We start from the raw sequence: 17,578 nt of genomic DNA, 5'->3' as shown, positions 1-17,578 counted from the left end.
TTTAACACAGAAACTCAAATATTTCTTGATATGCACATCAACAACTTAAAAAAAAAGAAGAGAAATTGACCCAGAAACTGTCAGCTTCTCAGTCAGATATAACAAGGGAGAGTTTAAGATGAATGAAATACTCATGCAGGTTTGAAAGCAGCTCAGTAGCTAATATGAGAACAATAAACACACACTGCTGCCATTTTATGTCTTTCTGTGCTAGAAACACAAGAGCTCCCAGCAAGTTTTCTGTCCTCTCAGATCAATAAAAAACCTAAACCCCTGCGTTGCTAAATTAGCCAAACAGCGCCCCGCACTGGCTTCTACATAGAACTGCAAACGGTTTGATGGGCACATACTTTTTATTCTCAGTAGTGTCATGGAGGATGTGCAGTAGTGAAATCAAATACCACAACATGAAGGAGGCCGAGTGTGTCGCAGATTCTCTGGCTGTGTATACGGTGAGAATTAATACAATATCAATCTAAAGACTGCGCAAAGAAAGAAAGGCTCAACCAACCAAGCCTATTCACTGCTGGGGTCATTTGATGAAGTGCAACGTGATTAATGTCTTACTTGAGGAGCCCAATCAGGACAGGGACAGGAAAATGGTTCTGATTGAAAGCAGTGAAAGTACAGTCACCACATACTCTTTATTCATGTCTACAATATTTATACTCGGTTCCAGTGGTCCACTGTTTTGACAAATATATATCTGCTGTGTTTTTACAGTGTTTGTCATTTATGAGTCTGTGAGCCCCTACTGAGCATACTGATATACATGTTGTGTCTATAGGAAGTTGAATTTCTGAACTGATTATTCCCATTTTATCATTGGAATGAATGATTTTTGATCATTAATAAAGCAGATTCAATCTAAGATTCAGTTGAGCCTAATGACACTAAACATGTTCTGAATAACATTTAATTTCAATTTCTGATAATAACGAAAAGGAAAGAAAATGAGGGCTTCTAACATATGACGTCCAACTATGTTGATTAAAGCAGCTGAAATGAAAATATGATTAATCCAAAATAGATCCAATGTCTGTAACTGTTGCAGGTGGCTCACTAGCTCCGGTAACAGTGTGATTACAGAATGTCAGAGTGTCTCTCTTTCTAACCTACTTCCTGTCTAGTCTGTGGTTTTCACAAACGCTCCAGCGTCGTCCTCTGGATGTTGTTGCTGAAAGGAATCATGAAGTCCTCCAAGTCCAACTCCAGGGACAAGAGGTTCTTCCGTCTCTCTATCTTCGACATCAGCTGGCTGGTGGTGGGTGGATTCCCCCAAACCTGAGACACACAGACAAGTCGCAAAAAGACAGACTGTAAAAAATGTAACTCTGTGTAGTTACTTAGTGGGCTGGTTACAGTTTTGAATGATCAGCACTGCTGGGACAAACTGGAGAAGTGTTCTAGAAAGACAAATGTTCTTCCAACGCGCACATTCGGTGATCAGGTAAACTTCTCTAATCGGGAGTAAATTCTTCATGAAATTCTCTTCTCTTGATTGGAAACTTGCCATTTAACAACAAATTTGAAATGAGTTACATCAAAATACTTTGCTGTGTAATAAGTGTAAATATTAAGGCAGGGGTGTCAAAACCTTTTGTCCCGAGGGGCACATACAGAAAAAAATCGAAGGTCTGGGCCACTCAAGCTGCCACGTCCCCATGCCCTGGAGCGGACCATTGACAGTGTGCCTCAATTGCGTTGCTCAGGGCGGGGGCGTGGTGGCATTCTGAGGGACAGATGGCAGGTCAGGGGTGAGTTGGGCGCCATCTAGTGACTAAACTGAGAAGTACAATACAGTGGGCCATAGTCCATTACATTACAATTAATTTAGCTCACACTTTAAACCAACGCGATCTACAATCAATGCATTCAAGGGTACACGAGGGTAAAAACCCTGAACACCAAGAATCAAGAAAGTACAATTTCTTCAAAAATAGAGCTTAACTACAAAGTACTATAAGTAAGTGCAATTTAAGTGCCTATATATATATATATTTTTTTTTTTGTAAATTTTTAATAAAAAAAAAATTTTATTAAATTTTTCGGAGGAGGGACAATTTAAAATGGATGGCGGGCGCAGATGGCCCGCGGGCCTTAGTTTGGACATCCCTGTACTAAGGCCTTAAAAAATATGATAACTGTGACCCTCCTCCAAAGCAAAACATCAACTTCATTAAAAAGTTATTGTGAAGGTAGATACCACGGTACACTGATGGTGGTGAGGCCTACCGTTTTTGGCACAAAGGGGATATCCACAATGTTGCTTTTCCCTGCAGTGATCCTGGTGTTTTGCAGGACGATGCTATTTGAATCCTTGCGGGATGTCTTCCCTGCTATTGCAGTCGCGGACTCTGGATGCACTGAACTTTCTGCTGCAAAGCCCTGGACGGTACACAAAGTGATTTTTTAAAGATTTGCCTTAGAAGTGCTTTGTGCAATTTCTACTAAAGTAAAAGTCCCTGTCAGATTCAGGTCAAAGAGAGAGAGAGATAAGAGAGAGAGAAGTTACTCAACAAGACTGAAATAGCAACAAGTTGGAACATCAAGATTAATACAGGGTGTTATGTTTTAGTTGCCGGATCAATCACCTCAGTGTTGTGTCGGTCAGGACAGATGAGCATGGACTTAAGGTTCTCGATCCAGTATTTCACTTGGTTTTAGTTTGGAGCCTGTTTATTGGTCATGTACACAGATCAAACTTGAAAAGACGAAGCCTCCACGATGCAGTCAGCCAGAGATCTTTGCTCGGAAAGGAGTGAGCCAGGTGAGCTGGCTTCCTATTTAACTTCTTGGAGGTTGAGCCACAGGAGGAACACACACACACATCACCAAAATGTAAGTGTAAAATGTATCACTTTGAAGAGTAAAATATTATAATTTCCGATGTTTCAAAAAATCCAAGTGAAGTTGAGGACAGAAAGAGCACCTGTTACACAGAATACATGAAGCTGCTATAGTACTGTTTACTATTCTTCCCTCTCTTAAACAAGAAAGTATGATAGACACAGTCATGACCATCTCATCTTGCATAATATGTCAAATATAAAGCTCCTAGATTACACAAAAATGGAAGCTACAAAGGACACTAATTGGCAATAGCTACTCCTTTCTTTGGTGGATGTTGGATATTTACAGATGCTTCTGCAATTATAATGCTCCAGTTGGGACTCTCTGGTATCAGGTTGAAGTAGAAGTGAAGCTCTCGTGTTTCTGGGACAGGATGATATTATCTAGCCCTGGTTTCCACTGCTCTGCCTCAACACCCTTGTGTCCTTGATTGAGCCTTGTCCTGCTTTGCAATCATCTAGTTTAAAATACAGTTCTAGTATACTTACACAATGGCTACGCAGCAGCACTGACTAAGTTTATCATCTGTTTCCAGTGGGATGGTCATTACAATGTAGGTGGCAGAACATCGATTTGTCTGATGTCCTAATCAATTTTGAGATCAGTCAAAGATATGAAGGTTCAACTTTTGGAGTCGATGTCCCCACTCCATCAAAATCACATTTTACAAAACAAACATAAATCTCATCTCAGTGTCCAAATTAAATTTTTTTTTTTTTTTTTGTATATTATTTTGTTTACAAGTTAATTGAATGACATCAATACCAGTTATTTCATTCGTTTAAATAGGGGAACACATATTCAGAGATGTTACAGGGATCCATAGTGTGTTTTTGTTAGTTTGAATATTTAATACCTGCATATTGCCTTTAGTGTGAGAGTAATGCAAAGGAACTCAGGGTGACAGGTTCAATGCCCTGAGTGAGTCTAGCATTCATCAGAAAGCGTGCGCTTTGACTCAAAGGTGCATGTATTATTTACACTGACTGACTTACTAATGAGTCACAGTGGATGGAAATTCAATAGGCTTATCACGTTCTTGTATTGGTGATGGAATTCCTCCAGTTCTGCAGAGGAATGTCATTTAGTTTGACATAAGCAGAAAACAGGCGCACTTTCTATAAATGCTTTGAGGGTAGACAGCTCCATTTTATACCTGTGTGCAATTTTATTCTGCTGAATAGATTCTTTCTTGCCCCGTAGAACTGCTGCTTACAACTCTATCGAACAATGAATATCCCTGATGAATTTGTGCCACAGCACCACCTGTGACTTTCGGGGCCTTAATGTCAAAATCACTATGTTTCGCTTGATTGTGGCCAGGTTAGTGGAAATGCAGTTTGAGCTTCAGAGTGGTCTGGTTGTAACAGAACACATCTGGTCTAATTTGCTTACAAGTCGGTGTCTTACAGTCAGCAGATCTCTTTACAGGCTTGGGTTTCTCGTGGTGAAAAGAGGCCACAGTTCACAGGGTGAGATTGGGCTTCCAGTCAAATGTTGGTTAAAGTTTTGTTTTGTTTACAGTGTAACGCAACCACAAGGTTTTAGCTGAAGTGCTTTTCCCTGGAAATATAAAAAAATGCCTTTAGAGCACAGGGCTACACATAAACACACACACACACACACACACACACAAACAACATACCGATTAGCTTGCTGAAGCTAAGTTATCTAGGTTGTATAGCTATGAGTAGCGACTCCTATAGCAGTATTTCAACAGAAATGTGTTAGGAAGAAGAAGCTTCTCTCCTCCGGGAGTTCCTGATGGTTAAGACCATGGCCGCACCAACCGTTGGCACAGGAGGCGGCCTCAGCCACGGGTTCAAATAGTGTGCATTTGTGTGAGTGTGCGTGCGTGTGTCTGTGTTGTGTGTGTGAAACAGCTGAGTAAAAGGAAAGGATAGAGGACTTCTTTAAGCTTTAGGGGGGTTATTTTCCACACAAAAATAAACAGCTTTCCAGATTCCAGCTCATGAGTGCTCAGTGGAAAGAGGCTCTCCACCTGTGATTAGACTGTTAACCTTTTCAGATAAATATAAATATCATGGCGTGGACATATCCCATTCAGTTGACTACACTTAACCATTGGCCCAGCAAGGCTCAAGATGTTTTTAAGCACTAGGTGGCGTTATGAGCCATGTTAAACCCATAAATGTGGATTTCTTTAATCAATTTGGTAATAAATGTGATACCAAAACCAGCATTCGTTTGTTTCTTCAAAGAACTTAGTAAGTTACAAGTCATTTATTTAGGGTGTGAAGTATCCCTCTAACATTATTTAAAAGGTAATTGACTGTTTAACACATACAGTGCACAAAGAAAGAAAACAGGAAGAGTATGAAGTCACAATTGTTTAATAGATTGGTAGCGAGCTGGTGAAAAGATTTTGATGCCGTTACTTAGGTACCTTTTTGGCAGATTTAGCAGCTTTGCCACCTTTTCCCTTCGCTCCCTCCTTTAATTTAGGCAGAGAATCCATCTTTTCTTTGACCAGTTCAATAATCGTCGGGTCACCAAAAGCTACTGCGATGTCGAGGCAGTTTTGTTCTACGGTGATATAAAATGCAGTAAGTCAAATAACAGCAGAAATCACAGTGTTTAACACTTCAAGAGGAGCAGTTTGTTACGGAAGCTTTAGTGTATTTGTTGTTGAATTGGCTTTAAAGGAGAGTACACAAATATTCAGTGATATTTCTAAATACACATAAAAACATACATCACAGTTCAGAGATTTTTTTCGAACGTTCATACAAACCTTTCTTGTTCTCTGCAGTAACACTGGCACCTGCCTTGATGAGGAAGTCCACACAGGAGGGTCGAGAGCTCTGGATGGCCCTCATGAGGGGCGTGCCTCCGCTGAGCGCTCGACTCTCTATGGTGGCCCCCGCCTTCACCAACAGCTCGACAAGTTCCACTTGGCCAGCCTGGGCTGCGTGGTGGAGGGGCGTCCAGAAGAACTGGTCACACATGTTTACATTTGCCCTGTAGGGAAACACAGATAAAAGGGTCCTTGAACACACCAGATATCGCAATTACTGACTTTTTACTCATTAAATTACGACTTTATTCTGGTGATATTATGAATTTCTGTTGTGTTATAGTTTTTCAAAGGATGTGACCTGAGTCAGGCCAAACAACAATTCTAAACAGGGTTGGTTATTTTCTAAAAGCGCTGGTATTGGATTGGTACTTGGTATCGATACACAAATGTCAAGTGTTGGCAAACTGAAATCTGGACATCTCCAGCTTTGGACTGAAATCTTAAATTCAAATTGACATTGCTGTTTACCAGCTTTACATAATTCTGATAATCTTCACCAATGCAACTTAAATCTACATTTCAAAAAATGTTGAATCTGTGTTTCTCAAACCAGAAAGGAAAGAAATCACAATTCTGTTTCCTCACCCCCGGCTGAGAAGATACTGAGCCATCTCAAAGTTGCCGCTGGAGCAAGCCGCCATCAGCGGGGTTTTGTAAAACTGATCTCGAACATCCACAGGAACCCCCTTGCTGAAAGCCAGGTCCAACGACTCCAGATCTCCACTTTTCACAGAGTCGTTGACATTCACAAAGACCTTCTCTGGCTTCTCGATGTACCATCCGGAGTCGTTCACTATGGGATGTTCTGGTGGGTGATCCCGGTCGAATCGGCGGATGTCTGAGGAGTTGTGGTAGGTCTCAATCATGAGGTGAGGTGGGCCTCCATCCTTTCGCCGAGGCATGAATTCTGGTGTGAGGGTGCAAATGGGCATTGGGAGGACAAATTTACCCTTCTTCTTCTTACCCCCTTTTCCTTTCTTCTCCCCCTTTTTCTTTTTAGGCAAAAAAGCGGAGAAGAGGAAAGGTTTCTTTATGTACTTGACACCTTTGAAGAAGTCATTAATGTTGATACAGCCTGCTTTTTCCTTGTCATGTGCTGAGATGACTGTTTGGAGATGGTTTAGTTCAGCTGGGGCTTTGAGTTCCTCGAGCACAGAAAAAAACATCTCTGTGGGAACTGTATCTAAGTCGCTCCCGAAGGCTTCACGTAACTCAGTCTCCATCTCGTGGGACCAGTCGTGGAGGGTCAGGGCCCAGAGGGCTGTCATGGGGCTGATGCCGGTGGACGGTTTGGCTGTCCCCTGTAGCTTCTCAGCTTTCCTCAGCTCCTTGGCTGCTGCTTTGTGACCAGCGTCTTTGGCAATCTGACGTGGCAGGAAACCATCGTAGTTCTTTAGCTTGGGGTTACAACCTGAACACAGAGCACAGTTTGATGAAAGATATAAACACAAGGTTGAATTACTTCATCTAATTTGGGAATGTGCTTGCAGCTGCATATTCTGCCTAATTTAATTAAATTTCCTGACTCTACTTGTATCACAACAGAGCTATAAGTTTACAACATACAAACAAAAAAGAGACCAGTATTGGACCTGTGTTGATCTAACGATGGCACTCCTTCAAGGATTAGGAGTAAGAGCTTATTTGAAAAAAAAACGAGAAGCTGAAATTCACTGCATTGACATCAGGATGCCTGTTAATGTTCGACTCTCACACTGCACCTCTCTGTGCCAGGAACTTGCAGCAGATATCGCTGCCTGTGGCAGCAGCGTAGTGTAGGGGTGTGCAGTCATCGAGGTCAATCACACACATGTTTGCTGAGTATGCAGAGAGCACCTGAATCACCTGGGAGGCACAAACCAGAGACACAGATAAAATACTTACTACACTGAAGGTAACTGAATTTAACTGAATCAAAAAACCTAAATCATTGATGGAACACACTTATAACTGGGAAAATGGCATGTCTATTATGGCACCACAGTGCTCCCTGGGCACCTGGAACTGCTCTGTTTAACTCTGGTGTACTGTGCTGGAACATGACGACCTGCTTTACGGTGAGCGTGACACATCAACAATCAGAGCCCGACCTAGCAGTAAGCTAGAGACAACTATCTTGTCATTCTCAGTGTAAACATCAGGGCAGTGCCACTGAAGAAACCAAAGGGGACATTGTGTATATTAGAGTGAATATCGCAGAATATTTCATCCGTTAGTGAGAGCTAAAAGAGACTAAAGGATCGCGGGGCAGGTGATCAGCTGGTGTTGTTGTTATTGGACTACTATGTCTTGTAGCTTTTGCTTGTTTTATATGTCATGTGTAGGTGATGTTGTTGACTAGTTTATCGTCAGAAGCCAGGTAAACACATGTTGATGATTAGCTGGTAAGTGGCCAAACAAGAGCGTCATATTGCAGAGAGTGATTCTTGCATTGGGTCAGTTTATTGCAAGTCATTTATAAATAATATATAGTGTTCTGTGGAATGGACAGGATAAAGACAATTTCTGACTAGACCATTCTTTTTATTCCAGTTAATTAATAAGAACTGAAAAAGCTAAGTGGGTATAGGTATCTAAACAGATAATGCACCTCAAAAAATCCCCCCATGGCGGCGTAGTGCACTGCTGAGAGACGTTTGCGGTCCAAGGCGTCTGGGTTTCCCCCTTTCTTGAGAATGTTTCTCACAAGCGGCAGGGAGCCTGCCTTTGCTGCCCCCATCAATGCTGTGACACCGGTTTTCTGAGGAGAGGAGAAGAAAGGAGAGGAGAAGAGGGAAGGGAGGAAGAGTGGAAGAGAGGAGAGGAGGGAAAGGAGAAAGAGAGGAGAGGAGTCAGAGGCCCTCGGCTCAACCAACAGGATCAAAGCACACATCAAAGTATGTTGTGTAAAGGATAAGCTATCTGTTTCTGCATGCATGTTAAGTTCCCATAGTTCCTTGCTATTATCTCCGCCATTAAACTACCTTGTTTGATGCATTAGGGTCTGCCCCACCATCCAGCATGGCGAGACACATGGGGGTGCTCTCCTGAGCTTTTTCGCACATCAGCTGGAAGACGTGGAACCCCTGCTTTGACACATTGTTGGCATCTGCCTGGCACTTCAGCGCCAACTGCAGGCAGCGAGTGTGGCGCTTGGTGGGGTACATACAGTAAAACAGGATACCTAAAATGAGAGTCAACGGAAAAAAGTAGGAGAGGTAGAGAGAGTCAACGCTGACACATCAGGAGCTTTGTTATTGGTCATATCTCTGTCTCCTCCCTCGTTTCTTGTCTGTAACAGCTATCCTCTTTTCATTTAAAGGCAACATGACACAAACAAATCTACATTAAAAATATGAAGAACTTCAGGACTGATTGGCCAGTCCAGGTATCTGATGAGCACAAACTGATTATTAGGACCACAAGGCAGCTGTGGTCGAGAAAATGAAGGCCAAAGTTCTTCATATTTATTACAGCTGCAGTTTGGTGCATACCGAGGAATCTGTAATTGGCCATGAAGGATAGAAGCCCGTGCTCTGATATTTCAGGGCTTTAAGGGCATTGCTCAGTGGCAGCGAGATAGGGACAAGTCACTGTAATCCCAATGTGTAAATACAACTAGAGTCATAAGTGTCACTCGATGGTTCAGTCAAACACCAAGGGTAACACACTTAAGAGGTCGACTCCTGACACTCAGCTAACAGGCGGAAAGGCTGTGAGTGTTGAGACTGGGCCCGAGTCCTTCGAGAGAACAGGATATCAGGTTACTCAGCATGTTACACAGGAGAGGATCACCATGGGGGGTTGATCTGTAATTATGTGTACTCACACGCCCTGACACACATGCACACAGGTACACACAATAGCATAGCATGCAGTGCATTATATAAAAGCATGAATCCCTGAGTGAAGCACACATGCAAAGACCTTTCTTTGTTCCCCTGTCCCTTTCTCTTTCACTCGCTCTCACAACAGTTACAGTAATCGAGTGCCGGGACACACTGTAATTGGGGTAATTATCACATTTTGAAAAGGTTGAGACGGGCTCACTGATTGGAGTTGTCTGGGATATCACCTCCTCATCAATATCTAAACAGGAGCACCATGCATGTTCATGAGCTGTAAGACAAGGCCATGTATTCAGGAAGGGAATCTGCAACTCTAACTTAGTGGAAGCGAATCTGTACCAAGGCCGTTCATTATTAATACTGTCTAATTTATGAACCATATACATTACAAGTGCAGTCCTGTGTACTATATGAGAATTCAGATTCCCTGCACTCCAGATGCTCTTCTCGAGCTCATGCTCCTCTGCACATGTGAAACATCAGCTTTGGGATTTCTCCTCTGCTCTCTTGATTTCTTCTTTTGTGCTGGGATGTTTTTGTGTGCAACAAGTTCGTCAAAATTCCCCCAACTCATGAATTTGAGGAGGAGCGCAGGGTTTTGAGTGAGATCGTTTCAAAAATGATAAAAACATTCTGCGAACATTCTGCTGGTTAACAGTCCTGCTATCAAACTGAGAGAGAGTGCTCTTATATTAAAATATTAAAGCCTATTATTGCAATAAGGTATTATTTTAATCAAATATTATCATATTTTAGCCTGAAAGTTCCCTCTTGATGTTGTTATCAGAGTGAAAAAAAAAAAAAATCTTAACTCTGAGCTTTCAGCCATATTTCCTTGTCTTCCCTATGGGTATGTTGCTCCCTTTATCTCAACTAATGAGCTAGAGATGAATTGCCCAATCACTTAGACACTATATGCAAACTTCTGCCTTGTTTATAACAGTTAGCACAGCAGGCGACGCCCCCCCCCCCCCCTCTCCTGCTTGTCTAACCTTTCATGTCATGTTGTTTGCCTACATGCCAAGCAGCATGTGTGGTCGGCTGAGTGAGATTGGCTCCAGCTGCTGGAGGTGTGACCTGACCTTGTTCCTGCTTCCTGCCTAAATTTTTCAAGCTCCTTGATAATAAATAATTTGTTTTCACAGAAAACATCTGGTTTTATGTTGTCGCCCCCCCTCCAACAAGCTGGGTTGCAACTGTAAGTCAACTCATTATTTCAGCAACACAAAACTACTGTGCACTTATATTGCCTCTCTACTTCTGCTGTGCTCTTCTGGATGTGTTAACATCTTCCTAACATAATCTGCTGTTTTCTGTGTATGTCAACTAATATACAGTTATATCAATTTTGAAGAGTTCAATATTTTCTCTTTTTTGAATTGGAGCAATAGTAATTATGACTGTCCAACCATCTCTTTCAGGATCTCTGTCTTAGGGCACAGCCAAATATTTGCCTCCTGTTCACCTCCAATCTGTGCTAACGTGGGTGAGAATACAACTTTTGCTTCCTTTGGGGGGGCAAATAGCAGCTTGGCTTCATATGGACTTCAACTTTGGAGAACTTTGACCGACCATATTCACATTTGTGTATATTTGACCAGTCCCTCAATGAGACACTAGTTCTGTGCTCTCCCCAAGCATCTTCTTCTTTCTCAAACCAACCATCAGCACATTTGCTTATGACCAATGACAATGCCTCTTACTGCTCACCTCTGCCCTCAGCATCTTGGAGCTTTAGGTCAGCGTTGCTTTGTGTTAACAGCTCCATTATGGCATGATTGCCCAGCTCAGCCGCTAACATGCCTGGAGTGCGGCCCTTCTTGTCCTGGATGTTGGGGTCTGCTCCCTGACACAGGAGGAAACTGATCAGGTCTGTGAGAAGAGGAGACAAACAATCATAAGAAAGAATGGACTTTTAAAAGTCAGATTTTAGATTGCAATACACTCTATGAACTGGTTGATTATTTACATTAAATTCAAAGTTAAAGACTGTATATAAAGATGGATAACATGACAAAAGCAAAGCTAAAGCGTCTTGATGGCTTCCTTGTGGCTGGTTGCAGTATAGGACATAAACCCTGCTTCTTCCGTGTCAGCTGATGGTACATGGACCCAATTAAGAAGAGGATATCGGAGCTCAGACTCCAAATGTGCAGGATGACTTTGTTTGTATGCAGCATATTTTGGCCTCTTTTCTGGATAGTGGGAGGAAGTGGAGAGGCGTTGTCTATCTTTATATATAACAGTCTATGGTCTTGACAAAAACAATTGGCAGGATTGCTATCATTGTTTTTAATTTAACTACATATCCCTTTTTAATCTAATGGACTACACTCTTATCACCACCAACATAGAAAGAACTAATAGATAATATTATGGTATAGTATTCTACAAATATAAGGACATTCCTCAAATGTTCTTTAAACCTGTGAGCTACAACACATCTTTCTGGACATTGTTTAGAAAGTCATGTAGGCTAAGGGTTTAGAAGTTTGAAACACCATTACCCAATAGAGATAATCAAAGTGTTCATGTAATAAAAATACCACAATGATTGTTTCAAGCATCTGCTTCAGTTTTGAACTCTAAGAAATGTGAATACATTTGCAAATGATACAATTTCTACCCAGCAACCCGAACCAAGCACAGAAGATACTTCAGAAGCACGACATGACCATACTAAGTATATGAATATACTGAGTGAACAAACAGAGCAAGGAAGAGGCCCATCACCTTGACTGTTGGCTGAAACTGCCACGTGAAGCGCCCCCGTGCCATCCTGCGGCTCAGTGAGATTGATGAGGTTTTCCACCCCGAGTTTCACCATCTTCTCTATTTGCACCGTATTGCCCTCGTGGACACACTGCAGCAGGCGGCAGATCTGGAGGACCGGCAGGCGGCCCTCTGCTACCCTGCCACTCATTTTAGGGACAGAGAGAGGCTGGTGGAACAGGAGACAGAGGGAGATGTAACTTTCTGACGCATACGCAGGTATTTATACAGTAAACATATCTCAGGAACCAAGGAGGTTAGGTTTTCATCTAAGCTTAAGTTTGTTTGTTAGCAAGAAACGTTTCAAGTTCACTTTCTTTAAAATTGCAAGATAGGGCTTTTCCCCACATTTTAATTGATTTCAAAGAGATTAAATTATGGAGCTTGATGAAAAAAACTGTATGTTTAGGGGACTGATGTTGATGAATGTGTGCAATTTGGTGCAGTTCCAACTGCAGATTTAATGAATTTAATAAAGTTTCATAAGGGGGATTGCCTTGGAGGAGGTATTCAGTCTAGTTAGTGCCATTTTAGTCAAAAGCAAACTAAGCTGAATTCATACTTTGTGAAAAGGATTGTATAGTCAAAATCCTTCAATAATGTCAGCTCATCACAGAGCACAGACACTTAGTCAAATAATAACATGAGTAGTTTGTGGGGTCATTACAGAGAGGTCATTACAGAGACCACTCAGTGTAATATAACCCGCTTCCTTTTCAAAGGTTCAGGGTAAAGAAAACCACAATTCGTACAATTTTGACGAAACACACTCGTCGTGAGAACAACAGGAAGAATAATTGATATTCAATTTCTGCCGACAGATCCCTTTCACCTAAATCGTACACACCGAACCTTTGACTCATTTTACCACTTTAAATACCTGCATTTACTCACATAAAACCACATTCAGTTACATTTTCCTCTATTTCTGCAGATTTTTAAGTAAGCTATATTATTTGTAAGCATGACATTATCTCCAATAGATAAACCGGCTCTCTTTCCTGCATCCACCTGCACACCCTGTGCGGGGTGCATGTTTGATAGCTAAGTTGAGTTTCCCTGTTTGGCACACATTCCTCACCGTGCTGGAGAGCTTTATTAACCCTGACTTAAGTCGTCCAGATACCTGGCACGTCTGGACACCGAGGACAATCACAGTTATTCCCTCCACAGAGACTGACACTTTATTTTAAAGCACAACCTTTCACACCAGGTCAAATCGTGGCAGCGGCAGCTCATAGAGCAACCGAACAGAAACTGCCACTGATGTGTAAAGGCAGCTGGCCAGTTGCCACACTGTTTAAAGGCAGTTGCCCTTGTTCCTTGTTGCGACACTGTTTGGAGGCAGTTGTCGCTGCTGCCACACTGAAAGCACCTGGAGCTGTTTGTGATTTATTCAATGAGGTATAGACTGCTTTATGAAAGTTTATTAAATACTTTGTTAGCTGATCAGTGAGATGATAACAGAGGCAGCTATCTCCAAAATAAGGTGTGCGGCAGGTGCCCTGATGCAGCCTGGCAGCAGTGTGATTTCAAGTTTCAGTTCATTTACACAGAACACGGGCAAGGCACTAACAGCAAAGAAATCAGCCACATAAACGAGCATGTTTCACAATACAAGTGGGGAAATGCAGATTAATTATTCTTGGTGCTCAGAAGAGTAACACGCTGATAAACAATCATAAACTAGGTATAAATCTCAGGAAGTAAGTCACAGCAGTGGGAGTTGGCCCCAAACAGGGCGGCCGCCGTGCAACCATAGATAAAACTGCCTTTATAAATCAGTGGCAGTTTCTGTTGCCACCGGAAGTGCCTCCGCGATTTGAGCGTGCCGTCCCTCGGGAAACAGAACTCAGCTCCATGGCAACGGAACGCCTGAAAATCCTGGGAAGGACCTTTGGTGTCTGGTGCTGCTTTCAAGTGCCCGGTCACGAGCTCGTTCATACGAAGATTACGATTACAAACGCAACGGTGGCAACGGAAAGATATATAAAAGTGTAATTTAACGGGGAAAAAAACAAAAGTAAACTCAAACTGACTAATAGTAAAAGTGAGATTAAACTGAAAAACAAAAGTAAACTCTAATAAACATAAAACAATGAGAGTGAAATTAAACTGAATGGCAAGAAAGATCAATTGAAACTGAATATTAATAAAAGTCAGATTAACGGGATAGATCACCCAGAAATGAGAATCCTCTCAGTGTCTCCTCACCAATGTGCCGACAGAGGGTGGGTGAAGTGTTCGAGTCCACAGCACACTTCTGGAGTCTCAGGGGTTAACAGTGAAGCAGCCGAATCCAATACAATTGAAGAAATTAGTGATCCATCTCCAGACGTGAAAAATCGACAGAATAAAAACACAACATGCCTCCATACTGCTCGTGTGGAGTCATGCACGTGTCCAGAAGCCGAGACGATCAAATTCGACTCTGTATCGCGTCATTTACACCAAGTTTCAATCCCAAAAGTCCACTGGTATCTTCCTGCCGAGGTGCATTCAGGGACCGTCAGAAATTCTAACGTGTGCTGGGTGGACTTTAAGGATTAAAAGCACCTTTTGTGCACTCAAACATTTCACCCAGCCCTCCATCGACATAGTGGTGAGTAGATAATTAGTGAATTTTCATTTCTGGGTAATGGGTCACTTTAAACTGAAAGATGAATCCAACTGAATATCAACAAAAGTAAATTTAGATCCAATTAGAGAAATGTATGTAAACTGATACTGCAAGGCAATAATTCAGGTTTTGTCATGTCTGTGGAAATATTGGTCCCGAAGATACTGCTGCGATGTAGAATTCTAGATCCTCTATACTCTTCATAGGTTTCCTTCTATTATCCTCATAGCTGGATTAATGATGTGACCAAGCAGCGAAGGGATCAGGAATGTAAGACGTTTATTTCTAGAATGTCTTTTACAAGATACTTGAATAAGCTGATCAACTGAGATGCCTCCGGAGGCAGAGGGAGGATCACCTAAATGAGGTACAGCCAGATGTTGGGCACCTCTTCATCAATGTCAACAGCTGATCTATGACATCTTCCAGCACTTTAACTACCTGCTCTGCTGTTCAACATTTCACGCAGCAACAGGCCCATCCTCCTCCAGCTACGTGTCAGGACCATCTTTAAACTGACAAAAACCTGGCACACAGTCTGCCACAGTGCTCCTGGTGTCCTCAAAGCTGCCATGGTTGAGAAAACTGTCACAAATGATCTTGGAAAGCGTCTCCCTCCACCTGTGGCCTGGTCTGAGCGGATCTGTGCTTCTTCCTCAGTTTTAGCTTGATCTTGATCTTGATCTTGATCTGGCTCCTTTCCACCATAACCCTGGGAGAGTTCTCTCATTTCAGACTCCTGCAGGAGAGTGATAGTGGAGTCAGTCTGGTTGCTGATTTGCTGCATCTTCTCCTCAGTGTTCTGTGTAGATGCAACATCAACAGTGTCCTCAGATAGCTTCTCCACCTCCTCCTCTTTGACTGAGGTCTTCACTTCTTTTTTAGCTTGATCTGGCTCCTTTCCACCATAACCCTGGCAGATTTCTCTCTTTTCAGACTCCTGCAGGAGAGTCAGACTGTTCGCGGATTTTTTCTGCATCTCTTCCTCAGTGTTCTGGGTGGATGCAACATCTAAAGTGTCCTCATACAGCTTCTCCAATTCTCCTCTGTGACTGAGGTCTTCACATGAGGAGTAGGAGTGAGGTCAGTCTGGTTGCTGATTGGCTGCATCTCCTTGTCAGTGTTCTGTGTGGACATTGAATCAACATTGTCCTCATATAGCTTCTCCACCTCCTCCTCTATGAATGAGGTCTTCACATGAGGAGTGGGATCAGTCTGGCCACTGGTTGGCTGCGTCTCCTCCTCAGTGTTCTGGGTAGATGCAACATCAACAGTGTCCTCAGGCAGCTTCTCCTCTTCCTCCTCTGTGACTGAGGTCTTCACATGAGGAGTGAGAGTGAGGTCAGTCTGGCTGCTAATTGGCTGCGTCTCCTCCTCAGTGTTCTGGGTGGATGAGACAGTAACTTCCACCTGTGGCTGCTCTTCAGAGGAGGCAGCACCGGCGACCTGCTCAGTTTGAATAGATCTGCGCTTCCACTTCTTTTTGAGCTTGATCTTGGAAACGATTGGCTCCTTTCCACTATAACCCTGGAAGATGTCACTCTTTTTCTGCTCCTGCAGGAGATGGATAGTTGGAGCAGTCTGGTTGCTGATTGGCTACGTCTCCTCCTCAGTGTTCTGGGTAGATGCAACATCAACAGTGTCCTCAGGCAGCTTCTCCTCTTCCTCCTCTGACTGAGGTCTTCACATGAGGAGTGAGAGTGAGGTCAGTCTGGCTGCTAATTGGCTGCGTCTCCTCCTCAGTGTTCTGGGTGGATGAGACAGTAACTTCCACCTGTGGCTGCTCTTCAGAGGAGGCAGCACCAGCAAACTGCTCAGTATGAATACATCTGCGCTTCCACTTCTTTTTGAGCTTGATCTTGGAAACGATTGGCTCCTTTCCACTATAACCCTGGAAGATGTCACTCTTTTTCTGCTCCTGCAGGAGATGGATAGTTGGAGCAGTCTGGTTGCTGATTGGCTGCATCTGCTCCTCAGTGATCTGGGTGGATGCAACATCAACAGTGTCCTCAGACAGCTTCTCCTCCTCCTCTGTGACTGAGGTCTTCACATGAGGAGTGAGAGGGAGGTCAGTCTGGCTGCTGATTGGCTGCGTCTCCTCCTCAGTGTTCTGGGTGGATGAAACAGTAACTTCCACCTGTGGCTGCTCTTCAGAGGAGGCAGCACCGGCGACCTGCTCAGTTTGAATAGGTCTATGCTTCCTCTTCTTTTTGAGCTTGATCTTGAAAACGTTTGGCTCCTTTCCACCATAACCCTTGAAGATTTTTCTCCTCCTGCAGGAGATTTCAAACTGCATGTTTCTCTGTAATTCTTTTGTCGAGGTCAAAGAAATTAAAAAGCAAATTGCGCCCATAAAACAAAGTAAATTTTGGTTAGAATTTTAGCATGTTAATGCCCTCAAAAAGCCAATTCATTTGCCTGACAAATAATAATAATCCTTACAATTTCAATAGGGACTTAATGTCTGTCAGTGCCTGTCAGTGCTCGGGCCTAATAATAATAAAAGTCAGATTAAACTGAATAATAACAAAGCGGTGGCCCACTTAACACCCTGCTACACTTTGTCCAGTGAACTTCACATTACAGCAGCATTCAGATGTCATAGAGCAGCCACTATTGTTTTCCACTTAATTATCTGATCAGTCAGTGTTGCACATTTACCACATGTAAAGATCCATGGAGTGG

The 17,578-nt window shown here is 42.8% G+C and overlaps 1 protein-coding gene across 1 annotated transcript; it reads right to left on the bottom strand.

Annotated features, from left to right (window-relative positions):
- Positions 1 to 340: 340 nt before the first annotated feature.
- Positions 341 to 14,842, bottom strand: ankef1a (ankyrin repeat and EF-hand domain containing 1a). Its single transcript, XM_062410746.1, has 11 exons — positions 14,488 to 14,842; positions 12,235 to 12,442; positions 11,212 to 11,373; positions 8,638 to 8,837; positions 8,265 to 8,414; positions 7,396 to 7,519; positions 6,260 to 7,085; positions 5,609 to 5,835; positions 5,261 to 5,400; positions 2,236 to 2,388; positions 341 to 1,284 (listed from the first exon to the last, which is right to left on the bottom strand). The coding sequence occupies exons 2-11, from the start codon at positions 12,422 to 12,424 to the stop codon at positions 1,141 to 1,143; spliced, it is 2,316 nt and encodes a 771-aa protein (XP_062266730.1). The 5' UTR covers positions 12,425 to 12,442; positions 14,488 to 14,842; the 3' UTR covers positions 341 to 1,140.
- Between the last annotated feature and the right edge of the window lie 2,736 nt (positions 14,843 to 17,578).

The sequence above is a fragment of the Platichthys flesus genome, chromosome 18, assembly GCF_949316205.1.
Source record: "Platichthys flesus chromosome 18, fPlaFle2.1, whole genome shotgun sequence".
Taxonomy (NCBI): domain Eukaryota; kingdom Metazoa; phylum Chordata; class Actinopteri; order Pleuronectiformes; family Pleuronectidae; genus Platichthys; species Platichthys flesus.
The sequence above is the reverse complement of the archived record's forward strand: the minus strand, read 5'-3'. Positions and strand labels throughout refer to the sequence as shown.

Coding starts and splice junctions, on each gene's coding strand:
- ankef1a (XM_062410746.1), bottom strand. CDS start 12,424: ATGAGTGGCAGGGTAGCAGAGGGCCGCCTGCCGGTCCTCCAGATCTGC. Junction 8,838..11,211: donor CCAAGATGCTGAGGGCAGAG/GTGAGCAGTAAG, acceptor CTCTCATTTTAG/GTATCCTGTTTTACTGTATG. Junction 5,401..5,608: donor TACTGCAGAGAACAAGAAAG/GTTTGTATGAAC, acceptor ATATCACCGTAG/AACAAAACTGCCTCGACATC.